Raw genomic sequence first — 16,518 nt, 5'->3', positions numbered from 1 at the left:
ATATGATTAGGAAGTGCCTGCAGGGATGAGCAGGAATCGACTCTGGCACATAATCTACCCATGTATTTCCAGCATTACAGTTTTTTTATTGGTCATTATCTGATCATACTACATCCAGACTCCCTGCATTGATCACAAGCAAATCTAGGCCGGTGTATACAAAGCTGAAGGCACTAAAATTGTGACTAGATAGTTTATGCTAATAATTCTGGCTTTCATGCCAATTGTATGTGTTGTGACATCGGGCCAATCAAGTGCAATTCCAGCTTGCATGCAACTTGAAACTAGCCAAGCATCTGGTAGCATCTCACTGAGCAGATCACCTGCATACAGTAGTTTCCAATGCAACTATACATTTATTGTAACTCAGAAGTCACCATTCCATGCAATTGTAAGTATTTAAATGCACAATAAAAAAAAAAAAAAAAAAAAAAAAAAGTTTTAAGCTCTTAGCTAAACAGTTTAGTTTGACAAATAGACACCAAGACAGCAAGTTTACATAAAAGGCATTTATTGCCCTGATCTAGGTTTGTGGCCAAACAATTTTAAGATTGGTAAAGATTGGTAAAGATACAGATTAGGGATTATAAAACAGCATTCTTAAAAATATAAAGGTTGCATTAACAGCCCAGCTGTCTATATTAAGATAAATAAATACAGGAGAATCTATTGCAGAGCAAGTTTTCATAGGTAAATGCAAATACTATTCACTTTCAAGAGTGCAGCCTTTCCCAAACCTGTCCAAGTCCCACCAACACTGTTGGCGAGGAGAACCATTATTGCACTAGATATATCCTGCTTATGCACCTATAGGCATTTTAAGTGGGACCTAAATGAGAACTCCATAAAGATTAATTGAACCAGGTAACCTTTGATCACTTTAGGAGGTTTACCTAATTTCATTACAGCTTCATTGTTCAGTGGCTCATTTTTAAAAGAAATGTCCAACTCGCCAACCTTTTGGTGTTAAAGGACCAAGTTCAATGATCATTTTCTGGAAGTATAAATGCATATACAATTAGTTCTTGCCTGTGACCATGCCCCAGTGCATCAGCCAATTTGGGTTTTGAATGAGGAAGAGGAGTGGCTGTACCCGATTAAGACTTAGGCTATCATTCATAAAAGTGTGGTCGGTACCCAAAATCCATGCGGGAAAATACAGCTGTCGGTATTTCAGCCTTCTGGGTGGTCATTCATAAAAATGTTGCCTGTTGCGGTAGGAGTGCGGAGATATCCCGCTGTAGGCTGGCAGTAGGCTGTTGGTAGGCATGCGGAAACAGGAGAAGCTGGCCGAGTCCCTCCATGCGGTGTTCTCTCTGCTGCTGCTTGGTAGGTCTGTCCCATTCACTTACATGTACTCCACATGCCTATCGCTACATCCAGGGGAGCGGCAATCCCCGTCCGCATACTGCCTGCGTTAGTTTTTATGAATTGACTTTGTTACATTTCCGCCGAATGCGGCGATTTATCGCTCTGCTCAGAAAAGTCAGCTTCGCATGCGGAAACAGCCTTTATGAATATATATTTTGCTCAGTGCTCGGTAAAGTCAGCTGTTTTTAGCATTTCCACATGCGGGAATGCTTTATGAATGATAGCCTAAGAAGATTAAAACCCTTTCTGATCATCATTTTAAACCCAATTTTTTTTAAGCCTGCTTCTTTAAAAAAGATTCCCTTCTGCAGAAAATACTAAACAGGGGAAAAGAAACTGTTAAAACAGCAATTGTAATCTCCACTTTATCGAGTAAAGGTTTTAAGAACCCCTGGAGTTCTTATGCAAGGACAGGTTTGTGAAACCTTGCAAAGCAAATAATGGAAGAGGACTGACAGTGCATCTGAAGTGACACATGCATATTTGTAGCATCCTCCTGCATACCGTACCAATCCTAAACCAGGAGCTGATCGCTCGATTGATAATTTCCGACGTGTCCAATACCCCGCCGGATCGATTCCGCGCTAGATACCGGCAGGCCGGACAATAGAAGAAACGAGCGCAAGATAAGAAGCTGCCCGCAGGGACGAGCGGGAATCGATCTGGGCGCCCGCGGGGATGAGACGGAATCTATTGAGCGGCTCGATACACTGTACAAAACGTACGATGTATCCCCAGCATTACAGTCTAATGAATCTGTGTAGAAACTTACCCTTAAAAATTTGGAATGCTAGTTTAGCAATTTTTATAGATACAAGTTTCTCAAATTTTCATTTCTAATTTACTTTAAACACTTTACTGGGTCAATTCTAGTAAATCTTAATCAGTAAAGTGTTAGAATGCCTGGAGCAATCCACCATCAGGGCTCTTTGTTTTTAAAAGCGTAACTTTACAATTAAGGGTTTTCTAAAATAGAACATGGAGGCAAGGGGATACGAAGGCTGCCATCTTCATTCCTTTATAATGAATGCCGGTTGCCTGGCTGTCATGAGCTTTTTGGCTTTAGGCGAGTCACACCAGCATCAAGCATGCAGCCAGTGGAGTCAGACCAGAGTCAAAGCATCACATCTGCATACTCTACTCTGGGCCAGTGACTTATCAGTGGAAGCACACCAGGACAGAAGTCAAGCAACTGGCATTTAGAGAATTAAGATGGCAGTCTCCATGATCCTCACTTCAGGTTCCTTGTAAAAGATTGCTTTGTAAGGCAAGCCACTGAACCTTCAGACAAGCTACTACTGCTTGGCTGTTGCCATGTAGCAACATGGTCCTTGGAACTGCTGGCATTTCCCAGGCTGCCACAATGAAAGCTTCTTACATTGAACCAGCTACAGAATATAGCAACCACAGTTTGAGTTAAAAATCCTATGCTCTTCTACAATCATGTTCAGAAGGCTGTATGAAGTGCAGTTTAGGAACAACCAGTAATACAATCAGGCATATTTACTAAGACTTGTGAACTCCCTGGTCCTGACCATGTGAGCCAACACAATTTGGGCTCGATTCACAAAGCGGTGATAACCCAGTTAGAGACTTTAGGCGTGATAACCATTGCACCACGCTGGTGAAAAGCCAGTTTAGGCGTGATAAGTTTAGGTGTGATAAGTTTAGATAAGTGTAGATAGTGCGCAAAGTCCCGCACGCAAAGCAGCGCCATTAAACTCAATGCGAAGTGCACCAGACTTTGCTAGCGCAAAACTTTTGATCAGCTGTGCACTGCGGTGCTAACACAGTTGGTGCTTAAACTTATCATGCCTAAACTTATCACGCCTAAACTGAGTTTAGGCGTGATAAAGGGCTTTTCACCAGGGTGCTAACTGTTAGCACTGCTTTGTGAATCAGGCCCTTTTACTGAAAAGCTACTCACACCAGTCCTTGCAGTGTCAGAAAATACAGCCATCAGATCTAAGCTATATGGCGATTGATACAATTCTAGCTTACCTGCAGATTTCATGTCAATTGTATGGAGCTTGGGATCAGGTCAATCAAAATTGGAAATGCATTTGATTATGGAGCTTAGAACTGAGCCAAATGCACTTCCTGTAAGTTTTAAATGGCCCCATTCCAAGTTTCATACAATTTACATGAAATGTGTAGGCAAGATGAATACCTGCATCTCAGTCAGTCATGAGGAGATTTGGCTTAGGTATGTTACTTCTCATGGATTGTGCATGCTGCCATTTCCATACAATAATTTACATTTTCATGGCAGGAAACCAAATTCAGGTACACAGCACATACTACAAATGCAAGGCAAGAACACGCATTAGGCAGAATACTGTCCACAAGGCCATTAGCACTGCCTGCATTGCTTCACTAGTTGCGTTTTAAAAGTAGCCTGTTAAAGCTATGGATTTAGTGCATTAAAAAAATAGTAAAAACCATAAACAAGCCCGATAGACTATGCAGTATGGTAGACTAGAGATTAAAAATACTAGCCTTCACCTTCAAAGGTAGACAGAGAGTCCATATATTGAGTCTATGCACTAAAGGCAACATATCAGTTACAGTACAATCAAAGGCAACTAGGTGAAGATATGGCTCTGTTGAAGGTAGTAAAGGTCAAGTATCTGGCTAGATAAACCTCCATAAAGTGCTACTCTCTAAAACAATTGTAAAAATATAAAAAAAGTTTTTAAAATCCTATACAAGCTAAACTGGCACTTTCGTGGAGCTGGACAGAATAACTTGCATACGCACAGTCATAAACAAAACCCTTTAAGGCTTCCATGTAAATCTGTTCACCAGAATGCAGATACAGCCATATCAATCGGCTTAAATAGGCTTCCGAAGAATCTCCATGAAGAGTGTCTGCAATAAGAGTTAGTTAAAAAAAAAAAAAAAAATTCAGCATCTAATATTCCATCATCAAGTCTACCAAAATGCTAATTATGTTTTACTACACATGCAATGCAACCAGCCCCCTCCCCAAAAGCCTATATGCAGCAAAAACCCAAATCTTAAAAAAGTAAGTGTCCCATGGAAAAACCCAGCAAAATTTGTATTCCAGCAATACCAGAGGTGCATTTGCTAGCCATAGTGCCTTTATGTTCTTTTGAGGCACATTGTCACTAAACCTTGAGCTGATAATGTCACCATTGAAGTTAGAGTTCATGCAGACAGGGCAGGAAGTGACAACCCTTACGCCTGTCTAAACAGGAGTCCATTGGGATAAGCTGAAGACTCCATTCTAACCAAAACAAAGATGAAAATTGTGCAGAGTTTTAGCAATATTAGAACTGTGCATGCAAGCCAGAATTATCACACACTGAACATCTATAGCCTGGTATACACTTTCAATAGTAATTGACCAATCACTGACCAATTTTACCCCCTCCATGTAGGAGGATTAACAGATATTGAATACTTTGGAACCTTAAAAATGTAATTGGGTGAAAAAGCTTTGTGAATCATGCCAAATATGCTCAAAGAGCAAAAATAGTATGACAACTGTAACGAGATCTATATAGAGGCTGCCATATTTATTCCCCCTTAAAGCGGTATCGTCACCATAAAAATCAAATTTCAACAGCAACTGGTCTGAGTGTATTAAGTGATAAAGATGCTAATGCTGCATTCAAAAAACTTTCTGCCGTTAGGATTTGGAGTCACATGCTTAAGGAGCACTGGCCCTTTAGTAGTCGTGCAAAAGAATTGCATGCTGGGGGTTCTTTTGATCTATAATCTATTCCTCCTCTTCCCTTTGTTTCCCTGCCAGCTGCTTATCTGAAACCTAATCCCCTACTCACTTGTGTTTACAAGCAAGGCTGAGGCGACTCAGCGATTGGAGGAGACAAGAAAAAAAGTAAAGGGCAGAAATGACATCACGAGTTAGCCTCAATAATACATGCGTTAAGTAGATCAAGTATTTCTCTACTTATGTGTTTTTTTTCCCTGGCATAGTATGGCTGATCCTACTGCTTTAAGCAATACCAGTTGCCTGGCAGCTCTGCCGATCTAGTCAGATGTAGTAGTGTCTGAACACCAGAAACCAGCATGCAGCTAATAGTTATTCCCGACATTGTCGGAAACACCTGATCTGCTGCATGCTTGTTCAGGGTCTATAGCGTCTACATACATGGAGGTGGTAAAATTGGTCAGTTATTGGCCAATAGTTGAAAGTGTGTACCAGGATTCATTCAAATTGTGTGCAGATTACTGCTTATTTTGATTGGTCCAATTGCAGTGCATTGGACTGCCCAGTTTTAAAAGGGGTTCTGTATGGGTTTGACAAAGTCACTTACCTTGAGCTTCTACCGGCCCCCTGCAGACATCTTGTCCTGTGTCGGCCTCAGTGATCCTCCGGTTCCTATGCCGTGGGTCATTTTCCAATTATCCGTCTAACTAGACAAATGCTACTGCACGAATATGGCAGTGCGCATCCTTGCTCTAGCTCATGTCTCCGGGAGCTTCCTGCTAAGGCGCAATACGAGCAGGAGCGAGGATGCAGTGGCATTTGTCTAGTTAGAGGACTTGGGAAGTGACCCGTGGCATGGGAATCAGGGGATCGTTGAAACAGGCACAGGACAAGATGTCTGCAGGGGGCTGGTAGAAGCTCCAGGTAAGTGACTGTTTAAAAACCCATACAGAACCTCCTTTAAGCTGCATACAATCCATAATCAGCATCTTATTAACTGACTAATGCAAACATTTTAAAAATTTAAAATACATGTAAACATAGAAGTGTTTATTCCACAGTAAACTGAGCCATAAATGTCAGATTACTACTTGCTGTGACAGCAACATAGGAGAAAGTCATTAACATGTTTCAGGCTAGTCCATCTCCATAGGAGATATTTAGCATGGCCTTTATCTTTTATAAAGACACCCCCAAAAGATTTGACTGTTACTGTCACTTACAGTAGGTAGTGAAAAGGACAGGACTGACAGGCTTTAGACTAGTCCCATCTCTTCATGGGGATGCTTAGTACAGCAAAGTCCCTGTTATCCAAAACTCAGGCAACCAGAAGTCTCCACTATCCAGCATGCCTGATGTGCAACTGACTTTGAGGGGGAGAGTGTGTTGGAGGCATTAAAATAGTACTACAAGTGATATATTTTCACCCTGCAGCTCATAGCGGCTTTCTGGAACTGTGCATGGAAGCCAGTGTATCACCTGACCTAATGCAATGACCATGTTGCAGTCCCTTAGATTTGGTCCAAACTGGTGCATGCCCTTCCTTCCCAAGACAGATATGGATCTTTTTGAGTATGCTGCAAGAGCTCGTTCACACTAGAAATTACCCGAACGGTTCCCTGGTGGAGATCAGCTGTTTGCGCCCACACTTAACACATGGGGTGTTTAACTCACCCCCCTATACATAGTTGAGCTAAACTTTGACCCCTTACCTCAGAGCAGATACATGGCAGCCAATCAGCTAGCACCCACTCCTGGACACTGCCCCCACACACACACACCTTTAAAAAAACACATTTGCATAGACCATTTTGGATTTAGTCTCTGGCTGCTGTAGTGAGAGGAAGGGACTAAGCATTGCTGAGATAGGGAAAGTTAGCCAGGCCTGTTCTTTTTCCTCACTGACTTGCTGTGAAGGCACCCCAAATAGCCCTTTAAGGCTACTACATTGTTCTGTTTTTATGTTGACACCCCACTGGAACCCACCCAGAGCTGTGCACACTACTGCTATGGTTTGCAGTTGCCACATTAGTAGCATGCACAGTACCACTGCAGTGTTGCCCACTGTATTCTGATAGTACTATTGCATATTTGTGTGTGCAAGTTACATTTAATCTCTGCATGGTGGCGTAACTAGTTAGCATGGTGGTGTTCAAATAGATAAAAAAAACAAAACAAAAAAAGCCCTTTATTCCTCAAATGTAGGAATGTACTGTGATTTCTGCCCTTTAAAACCTGACTCTGCATCAACTAATTTTTGGTGGGACTTAGTCATGATCACCCTCTGGCATGCCCCCCATCCAGGTGTTAGGTCCCTTAAAACAACAACGTTTCTACCACTTGTGGCCAGAAAGTCCCTGCATGTTTTAAAATTCACCTGCCCATTGAAGTCTGGCAGTTCGCTTGAACTTTTACGGAAATTGGAGTTCTGAGTCCGAACCCAAAATTTGATGTTCGCGAGATCTCTAGTTCACACAAGAGCCTTTCTAAGCGCTTTGTGATTTTAAAAGCCATTACCAATGTTATCCTGTGTGTTCACACTGGAGGGAATGGATTTTGTTAAAATCCCACATTGCATTAGCTTTTTAAATCACTAGTGCTTAAAGAGGAACGGTCTACTTATCTGTAGGAGTTTTAAATTTTAAAATTTGTGACAGTTCCTCTTTAAAAATCTCTTGTAGTGTGAATCAGCCCTACCTGGTACTGACCCATATAGATAGTCTAAGCTTCTAGCATAGCAAGGCCTGCTTATTTTTTGGACCGCAAAAACAAAAGAATTGTGCTCTATAAACATAAAATACCACTTCTGACATCAAAATTGTGGAAAGTCCTTTCCTGATTAAGGCATCAGACAAAATGAGGGAACAGTTTCCTGGGTTCTATGGAATATATTCCAGATCCCTCCTGAATACCATTTTATCCTCCATAATATTCATGAATGGTCCTTGAAGTAGGGATTGAAGTCTCCCACTCTTCTAGCCATAGTGATGGGTAGCTTTTCTACTAACCTTCTCAGTCACTTGTGGATGACAACCAGAGCACCAGAAGAGACACCACTCCCAACATCCAGTGCCCTCTACCATGCAAGGTAACAAGCACACCTAATGGACAAAACCTTGTGCCAGTACCTAAACAAATGCTGGGGACATCTTTTATGTGGAAAACCATTCACTGACTTGTGCATCTACTGGGAAAAGTTTTTGTTTAGGCAAGAGCACACCAATGATTTGTGGGCTGTGCTGTCAGGCAACTAAGACAATGGCATAAATGTACTTCATTGTATGTGTTTACATGTAGTATAAATTTTACGATTTTCACAATAGTGGTCCTCTAAAACAGCTCTGTCAGTGAGTATAACAGCTTCTGAAGGTAGATTTTCTTGAAGCACCACAAACTGGGGTTCTATGCTATATGCTTTAGTGTGAGCAATTGCTGTAAAAAAAAAAAAAAAACCCCTCAACTGGCATATTTCCCCTTAACCAATACTAGTTGCCTGGCAGTCCTGATCTTTGGCTGCAGTAATGACTTCTGAATCACACACCTGAAACCAGCATGCAGTCAATTCAGCCAGACTTCAGAGCATCAGTTTTCAGTCATTCGAAATAATGAGGCGGCACACCACTGGCTGCAAAGATGCTTGTATTGTGAAACAGAAGCACTACATCTTACGGATGAAGGATTTTCCATAACATGTAGTGCTTCTGTTTCACAATACAAGCATCTTTGCAGCCAGTGGTGTGCCGCCTCATGATTTCGAATATTACCAGGGGACCGTGTGAGCAATCCGGTCGAGGCTTGGCACCGGCAAATTCTAGGATACAAAATACCTAGCACTGCTACCGTGGAATCTTATAGCTGGTTCAGTTTCCAGTCAGTCTGTAGCAGACACTTGAGCATGAATTAAAATGACCACTTCAGAAGCCCTCGTAGGTTCTTTAGGAGCCCAGAGTTCCTTCCATTACAATTAGTGACATTAGAGGTCTTTCCTGTGTAAAGACTTTCATGCAACATTACCTGCAAGAATTTTTGTATCATACTCCAGTAACCGAAAGAGGCTATCTGGCAGAATATTGCTGACCCAATGGTTTTCCTCTTGAATGATCCAGTTGTTTATCATCCATTTCCTAACCAGGAAGCCTCTGATGTGCGCCAGGTAGAGCGGATTACCAGAATTCATGAACAACCTGATGGATGACATTTGCAAAAAAAAAAAAAAAGTCATGCGATCATCTTTGTATGCAAGCTTAAAGTGAACCTGAACCAAGTAAACTTTAAACCACGATGTACCTGCAAATGAATATTTACATACTTACCTCACCGTCAGCTCCTCAGAATCTCACCATTTGCTTCCAACAAGGATTCCTTCCAGTTTTGACAAGATTGTCAGAACTGAAATCTATCATTTGTCAGTTATAACTGAAAGGATGATGAGCAATGTTCATGTCTCCCTATGGCTCCCATGGGTGATATTACAGTTTAACAGTCAGAGTGCTGACCAGGAAGCAGTTATACAATACCATAACATTTCTATAGCGCTTTTCTCCTATAATGGCCAGAATTCCATTGATCAGTGGCCAAGATGCAGGAGAGGAGAAAGCTTGATGAGCAGACTACACAGGAGGCAAGTATGATGTGTAAATGTTTATTTTGACTTTTAATCTTCAGTTCAGGTTTGCTTTAGGGCCCGTCTCCACTACACAGTGATTGCCGCACCACATCCAAAGTCAGTCAATGGAATGGTTTCCATTGACAATTTTCAGTCCCGATGTGTCTAAGTTTATAGATCGCATGTTGCCGCTTGAGCTGAGCTGCACTGGTACACAATGGGGCGCAATCGGAAATGCTGTGCTGCGATTGCACCACGGCAATGCGGCCAGTGGAAACAAGCCCTTAAGGGGCACTATGCACATATTAAATATTTTGCCAAACATACAAAGTAGTACGTTTTTCAGAGTAAAATGAGCAATAAATTACTCTTCTACATTGCTGTCACTTAACCACTTGAGGACCTAGGGTTTTACCCCCCTTAAAGAGACACTGAAGCGAAAAAAAAAATATGATATAATGAATTGGTTGTGTACTATGAATAATTACTAGAAGATTAGCAGCAAAGAAAATATTCTCACACTTTTATTTTCAGGTATATAGTGTTTTTTCTAACATTGCATTATCCTATAATATGTGCAGATTACACAACACTCAGCATTCAAAATGAGTCTTTCAGAGCAGTCTGTGAAGTAATGACATCTCCTCTAGCAGAAGAAAAGGTTACAGTTGAGATAATAAAAGTCAGATAACAGCCCTCTCCACGACCAAGTTAGTCGGAGAGCTTAATAGCTTTTTTGCATAGAGATAACAACTGGAGTTTCTCAACTCTTCCTGTTCTGGAAACAATTACACTGATGTATCTGATCTTAATGTTTTTTTCTTAGCTGTACTACACATACAAATCATAATATCATTTTTTTTTCGCTTCAGTGTCTCTTTAAGGACCGGCCACTTTTTTTCCATTCAGACCACTGCAGCTTTCATGGTTTATTGCTCGCTCATACAACCTACCACCTAAATGAATTTTGGCTCCTTTTCTTGTCACTAATAAAGCTTTCTTTTGGTGCTATTTGATTGCTCCTGCGATTTTTACTTTTTATTATATTAATCAAAAAAACACATGAATTTTGGCAAAAAAAAGGATTTTAACTTTCTGTGCCGACATTTTTCAAATAAAGTAAAATTTCTGTATACATGCAGCGCGAAAAATGGACAAACATGTTTTTGATTAAAAAAAACCCAGTGTATATTTATTGGTTTGGGTAAAAAAAAAAGTTATAGCGTTTACAAACTATGGTGCAAAAAGTGAATTTTCCCATTTTCAAGCATCTATGACTTTTCTGACCACCTGTCATGTTTCATGAGGGGCTAGAATTCCAGGATAGTATAAATACCCCCCAAATGACCCCATTTTGGAAAGAAGACATCCCAAAGTATTCACTGAGAGGCATAGTGAGTTCATAGAAGATATTACTTTTTGTCACAAGTAAGCGGAAAATGAGTTTGTGACAAAAAAAAAAAGTTAGCGGAAATTGATTTTAATTGTTTTTTTCACAAAGTGTCATTTTCCGCTAACTTGTGACAAAAAATAAATTCTATGAACTCACCATACTCCTAACGGAATACCTTGGGGTGTCTTCTTTCTAGAATGGGGTCATTTGTGGGGTTCCTATACTGCCCTGGCATTTTAGGGGCCCTAAACCGTGAGGAGTAGTCTTGAAACAAAAAGGACCTGTGAAATCCTAAAGGTACTCATTGGACTTTGGGCCCCTTAGCGCAGTTAGGCTGCAAAAAAGTGCCAATCATGTGGTATCGCCGTACTCGGGAGAAGTAGTATAATGTGTTTTGGGGTGTATTTTTACACATACCCATGCGGGGTGGGAGAAATACCTCTGTAAATGACTTTTTTTTTTTTTTTTTTTTTTTTTTACACACACAATTGTCCATTTACAGATTTCTCCCACCCAGCATGGGTATGTGTAAAAATACACCCCAAAACACATTATACTACTTCTCCTGAGTACGGCGATACCACATGTGACACTTTTTTGCAGCCTAGGTGCGCTAAGGGGCCCAACGTCCTAATCACAGGTCAGTTTGAGGCATTTGTTTTCTAGACTACTCCTCACGGTTTAGGGCCCCTAAAATGCCAGGGCAGTATAGGAACCCCACAAGTGACCCCATTTTAGAAAGAAGACACCCCAAGGTATTCTGTTAGGAGTATGGCGAGTTCATAGAAGATTTTATTTTTTGTCACAAGTTAGCGGAAAATGACACTTTGTGAAAAAAAAAACAAAAAAAAAAAAACCAATTTCCGCTAACTTGACAAAAAGTAAATTCTATGAACTCGTCATACACCTAACGGAATACCTTGGGGTGTCTTCTTTCTAAAATGGGGTCACTTGTGGGGTTCCTATACCGCCCTGGCATTTTACGGGCCCAAAACCGTGAGTAGTCTGGAAACCAAATGTCTCAAAATGACTGTTCAGGGGTATAAGCATCTGCAAATTTTGATGACAGGTGGTCTATGAGGGGGCGAATTTTGTGGAACCGGTCATATGCAGGGTGGCCTTTTAGATGACAGGTTGTATTGGGCCTGATCTGATGGATAGGAGTGCTAGGGGGGGTGGGGGATGACAGGAGGTGATTGATGGGTGTCTCAAGGTGTGATTAGAGGGGGGGGGGAATAGATGCAAGCAATGCACTGGCGAGGTGATCAGGGCTGGGGCCTGAGGGTATTCTGAGGGTGTGGGCGGGTGATTGAGTGCCCTAGGGGCAGATAGGGGTCTAATCTGATAGGTAGCAGTGACAGGGGGTGATTGATGGGTAATTAGTGGGTGTTTAGGGTAGAGAACAGATATAAACACTGCCCTTGGGAGGGGATCTGCGGGCGAACTATTGGTGTGGGTGGGTGATCAGATTGCCCGCAAGGGGCAGGTTAGGGGCTGATTGATGGGTGGCAGTGACAGGGGGTGATTGATGGGTGGCAGTGACAGGGGGTGATTGACAGGTGATCAGTGGGTTATTACAGGGAAGAACAGATGTAACTAATGCACTGGCAAATTGATAAGGGGGGGGTCTGAGGGCAATCTGAGCGTGTGGGCGGGTGATTGGGTTCCCGCAAGGGGCAGATTAGGGTCTGATCTGATGGGTAACAGTGACAGGTGGTGATTGATGGGTAATTAGTGGGTTTTTAGAGGAGAGAATAGATGTAAACACTGCGTTTGGGTGGTGATCTGATGTCGGATCTGCGGGCGATTTATTGGTGTGGGTGGGTGATCAGATTGCCCGCAAGGGGCAGGTTAGGGGCTGATTGATGGGTGGCAGTGACAGGGGGTGATTGATGGGTGATTGACAGGTGATCAGGGGGATAGATGCATACAGTACACAGGGGGGGGGGGGGTCTGGGGAGAATCTGAGGGGTGGGGGGGGGGGGGGAAGATAAAAAAAATAAATAGCGTTGAGATAGTGACAGGGAGTGATTGATGGGTGATTAGGGGGGGTGATTGGGTGCAAACAGGGGTCTGGGGGGTGGGCAGGGGGGGTCTGAGGGGTGCTGTGGGCGATCTGGGGCGAGGGGGGGGGAAATCAGTGTGCTTGGGTGCGACATAGGGTGGCTGCAGCCTGCCCTGGTGGTCCCTCGGACATTGGGACCACCAGGGCAGGAGGCAGCCTGTATAATACACTTTGTAAACATTACAAAGTGTATTATACACTTTGTATGCGGCGATCGCGGGGTTAACATCCCACCGGCGCTTCCGTATAGCCGGCGGGATGTTGCGGCGGGTGAGCGGTGACAGGCGCCGGCGGAGGATCGCGTCACGGATGACGCGATCGCGCCGCCCATGCCCCTACAAGGACTGCCGCCTTTGGGCATGAGCTGGTCCTTGCGGGGTCCACTTCCCGGCCGCCTCTGTGCGTTAGGCGGTCGGGAAGTGGTTAAAGTACGTAGTAGAAATCTGACAGAAGCGACAAGTTTTGGACTAGTCTATCTCTTCATAGGGGATTCTCGGGGGATTTATTTATTTTCAAAAGCACTTAGTGAATGGCAGTTGCTCTGTCCAACTGCCAAAAAAACTGCAGCGAGCAGGGAAGCTGGCCATCATTGTTTAAATCCTTTAGGGAATATCTTAAAAGCCTTGCTGAGAATCCCTTAGGAAGAGGTGAACTAGTCCAAAACTTGTCGCTTCTGCCAGATTTCTACTACCTACTGCAAGTGACAGCAACATAGGAGAAAAGTAATGTATAGCTCATTTTACTCAGGGGGGGATTTATGCAAATGTACATTTTTTTTACATAGTGCCCCTTTAAAGAAGCTGAAACAGCAACATTCATGACAAGCCTTTAGCCCTGACCATTTTTAGGCTTTGGGGAGGCAGCATTATCAAGTTAATTGCCAATTTAATGTGCATACCACAAAGGTGCTGCCATATCTCAAAAGCAAAGCAAGCTGGTGTCAAAAATCAGACACTTGATAATGCATAGTCTTGGGTGATACGATCATCAAACGTAGGCTCAAGACAGAACAAGTTCTATGCAAAGAATGGTTTAGTTGGGCAACAGACCACTTATACTAAGCAAGTCATCCAAAAGCATTTTTTCAGGGAATGTAGCGCTTAGAATGAAATTGTAAAATAACTTTCTACAATCAGAATACAGCTTGGCATTGTGACATTTGACCTACTTGTAGTGTGGCAGTGAATCTATAATATTCCAGTTCACATAGTTGCCAGCAGTCTCTTCCAGCTTGCATATTCTGAACATCTGAAGTTTAGCAGTCAGCCAGAACTGAGAATGATTTATTAAGGACTCTTGCATTTCAGATTTCAGTACATGGTACACACCTTCCAACGTCTCCTTGTAAACCTAAAAAACAAAATGCAAACAGCATTTCAGTCAAAAAGGTAAAAAGTTACTAAAGCAGGAAAAAACAAACAACAAATTGTGATCAGACTAATTGCCCTGCAAGAATAGGCCACTTCCTAGAAATAGTTGACGTTATGTATACAAGGAGGAGATTGTCACTGGGATCCTAACACTGGTACATTTCATGCAGCCATTGTACCAGTAATGGCATTCACACGCAGCATGCAAAGCTAGAATCAGGTGTCTAGAATGTTCTCATTTATCTAACTGCCCCACTCATAAGGCTTTCTGCAAAGAAACAGCTCATCACAGCAGATGTTAGATATACAGTATAGTTAGAGTGCAGGAATGTCTATGTGGTCAATTATCACTAGTATACCAGTTCTTGCCTGCCCTTTAATGTGCAGTCAACCTGCCTACACAACTACTGTATCAAATGCATTCACAGCAGCCCAATTGTGTATGAAATGAAAACTGCTGCAGGCAGCCGTTTTAGCTTTAATTCACTAAGACCTGGTCAGTAAAAATAGGTTGATACAATGCATTTGGCATTTTAGACTCTTCTGAATGCACTAATATTTTCACACATGCAGTAATGGTTTGGCAATTAAGCAAAAATCAGGGTTTCAATTAACAAATCCCTGTTTGGTAATAAGAAGTCTAACCAGCTGTGGAGTGTTCTACAGTGATGCTTTCCCACTTCTGATCAGAGTTGTGGTGATTCTTCTAGTACAAGTTGTCTGTCATGAGCAGTTAAATTGCAAGTTACTGCTTCTGACAGCAGCTACAATATTAAAAGTGATCCTTTAGACTGCACTACTTCTGTAGCCCCTCTTATTCACTATGCAAGTCTAAGTGTTCAGGAAAGCCTAGAATTGTGCCCTGCACCAGGTTTCTACTCTGATGCCCTGCATGGCAGTATATCAGTACCAACGGTTTGATTAGTAGGATAGGTAGCTCCTCCTATTGACCATCTCTGTATTATACCGAATGTATGATTGTTAACAGCTCCAGGCGGGTCTTAAAATACATGAACAGCTTGCTTGTTATGCCCCAATCTTAGTGAATGGACTTTTCACTACTGGGCAATTTCATTTTTCCATGTGGTAATGGCCTTAGTGAATTGGAATTTGATTAAGTTTGTTAAAAATCAGCAGTTTTCTGCATTGCCAAGTACAGTAATGCTTAGTGAATTGAAGCCTGTATGTTACAGTCCCTTCCTTGCAAACCTCAACACCTGTATGCCTTTATCTAAAAATGACTAATCGCAATTCCAAGCTGCATCAAGCTACACTGACTATCCAACTACAAAGCAAGATCTGAAAGGAACAGTAAGGTAGAAGAATGTTGGCTTCAAACTGAGAAAGCTAGAAAGAATTGCCCAGCAGCCTCCCTGTAGGCATTACTCCACCATACAGTATTTTTGAAAGCTATATCCTCCATTTTGTATCTTCAGAGTTAAATGTATCACTGTCAAATTGCACTGTGTGCCTGAGTGCAAGGAGTTGTGTAAGTGGTTACATGCGATCTGTGCTATAACGCAAACAAGATATCTGCAATTGCCTCATTGTCACCATATCCATTGAGTTTTGCCAGTATGGTGATGTCCAATCTTTGTGCAAGTTTGCCATGCAGATTCACTGCCATTTAAAGTTGCAAGACCACCATATCCAGAACACTATCACCAGGAAGAGATGGGCATGTCCCTACCTACAGAAAATGATGTTACTATGGCAAAAACTTACTGAAACAAGTTCAACCTTTACCTTCTTTTGCTTATAGCTTCCCCATTTACGGCCTGAAATCCATGCCAGGAGAGATCTGCACATAGAAAAGTAATTCTCCAAAGTTTGAATGCCTAAAACAAAAACAAAAAAGTTCCATCTAGTTATTTGTTATTCTGCAGCAAGTACACAGGTTAAGACAGTACCTTTATATTTTGTAAACTGTGCCAACTTAGAGTGGCTTGGTAACTAACCTTTATGGACTATATAACACTTAAGGCCACATTCAGTGGTTTGGTGTAACAGCCAGTG

The 16,518-nt window shown here is 42.1% G+C and overlaps 1 protein-coding gene across 3 annotated transcripts in view; it reads right to left on the bottom strand.

Annotated features, from left to right (window-relative positions):
* Positions 1-532: 532 nt before the first annotated feature.
* Positions 533-16,518, bottom strand: part of LOC137503836 (uncharacterized) — a 64,168-nt gene continuing 48,182 nt past the window's right edge. For all 3 annotated transcript variants that reach the window (XM_068231361.1, XM_068231362.1, XM_068231359.1), the window contains exons 5-8: positions 16,249-16,340; positions 14,301-14,482; positions 9,083-9,252; positions 533-4,242 (exon numbers count right to left, since the gene is read on the bottom strand). In XM_068231361.1, coding sequence (XP_068087462.1) covers positions 4,067-4,242; positions 9,083-9,252; positions 14,301-14,482; positions 16,249-16,340 — 620 coding nt within the window. In that variant the 3' untranslated portion in view covers positions 533-4,066. The remainder of the gene's footprint in view (positions 4,243-9,082; positions 9,253-14,300; positions 14,483-16,248; positions 16,341-16,518) is intronic.

The sequence above is a fragment of the Hyperolius riggenbachi genome, chromosome 4 (genome assembly GCF_040937935.1).
Source record: "Hyperolius riggenbachi isolate aHypRig1 chromosome 4, aHypRig1.pri, whole genome shotgun sequence".
Taxonomy (NCBI): domain Eukaryota; kingdom Metazoa; phylum Chordata; class Amphibia; order Anura; family Hyperoliidae; genus Hyperolius; species Hyperolius riggenbachi.
This window is presented reverse-complemented; position numbering and strand designations above follow the sequence as displayed.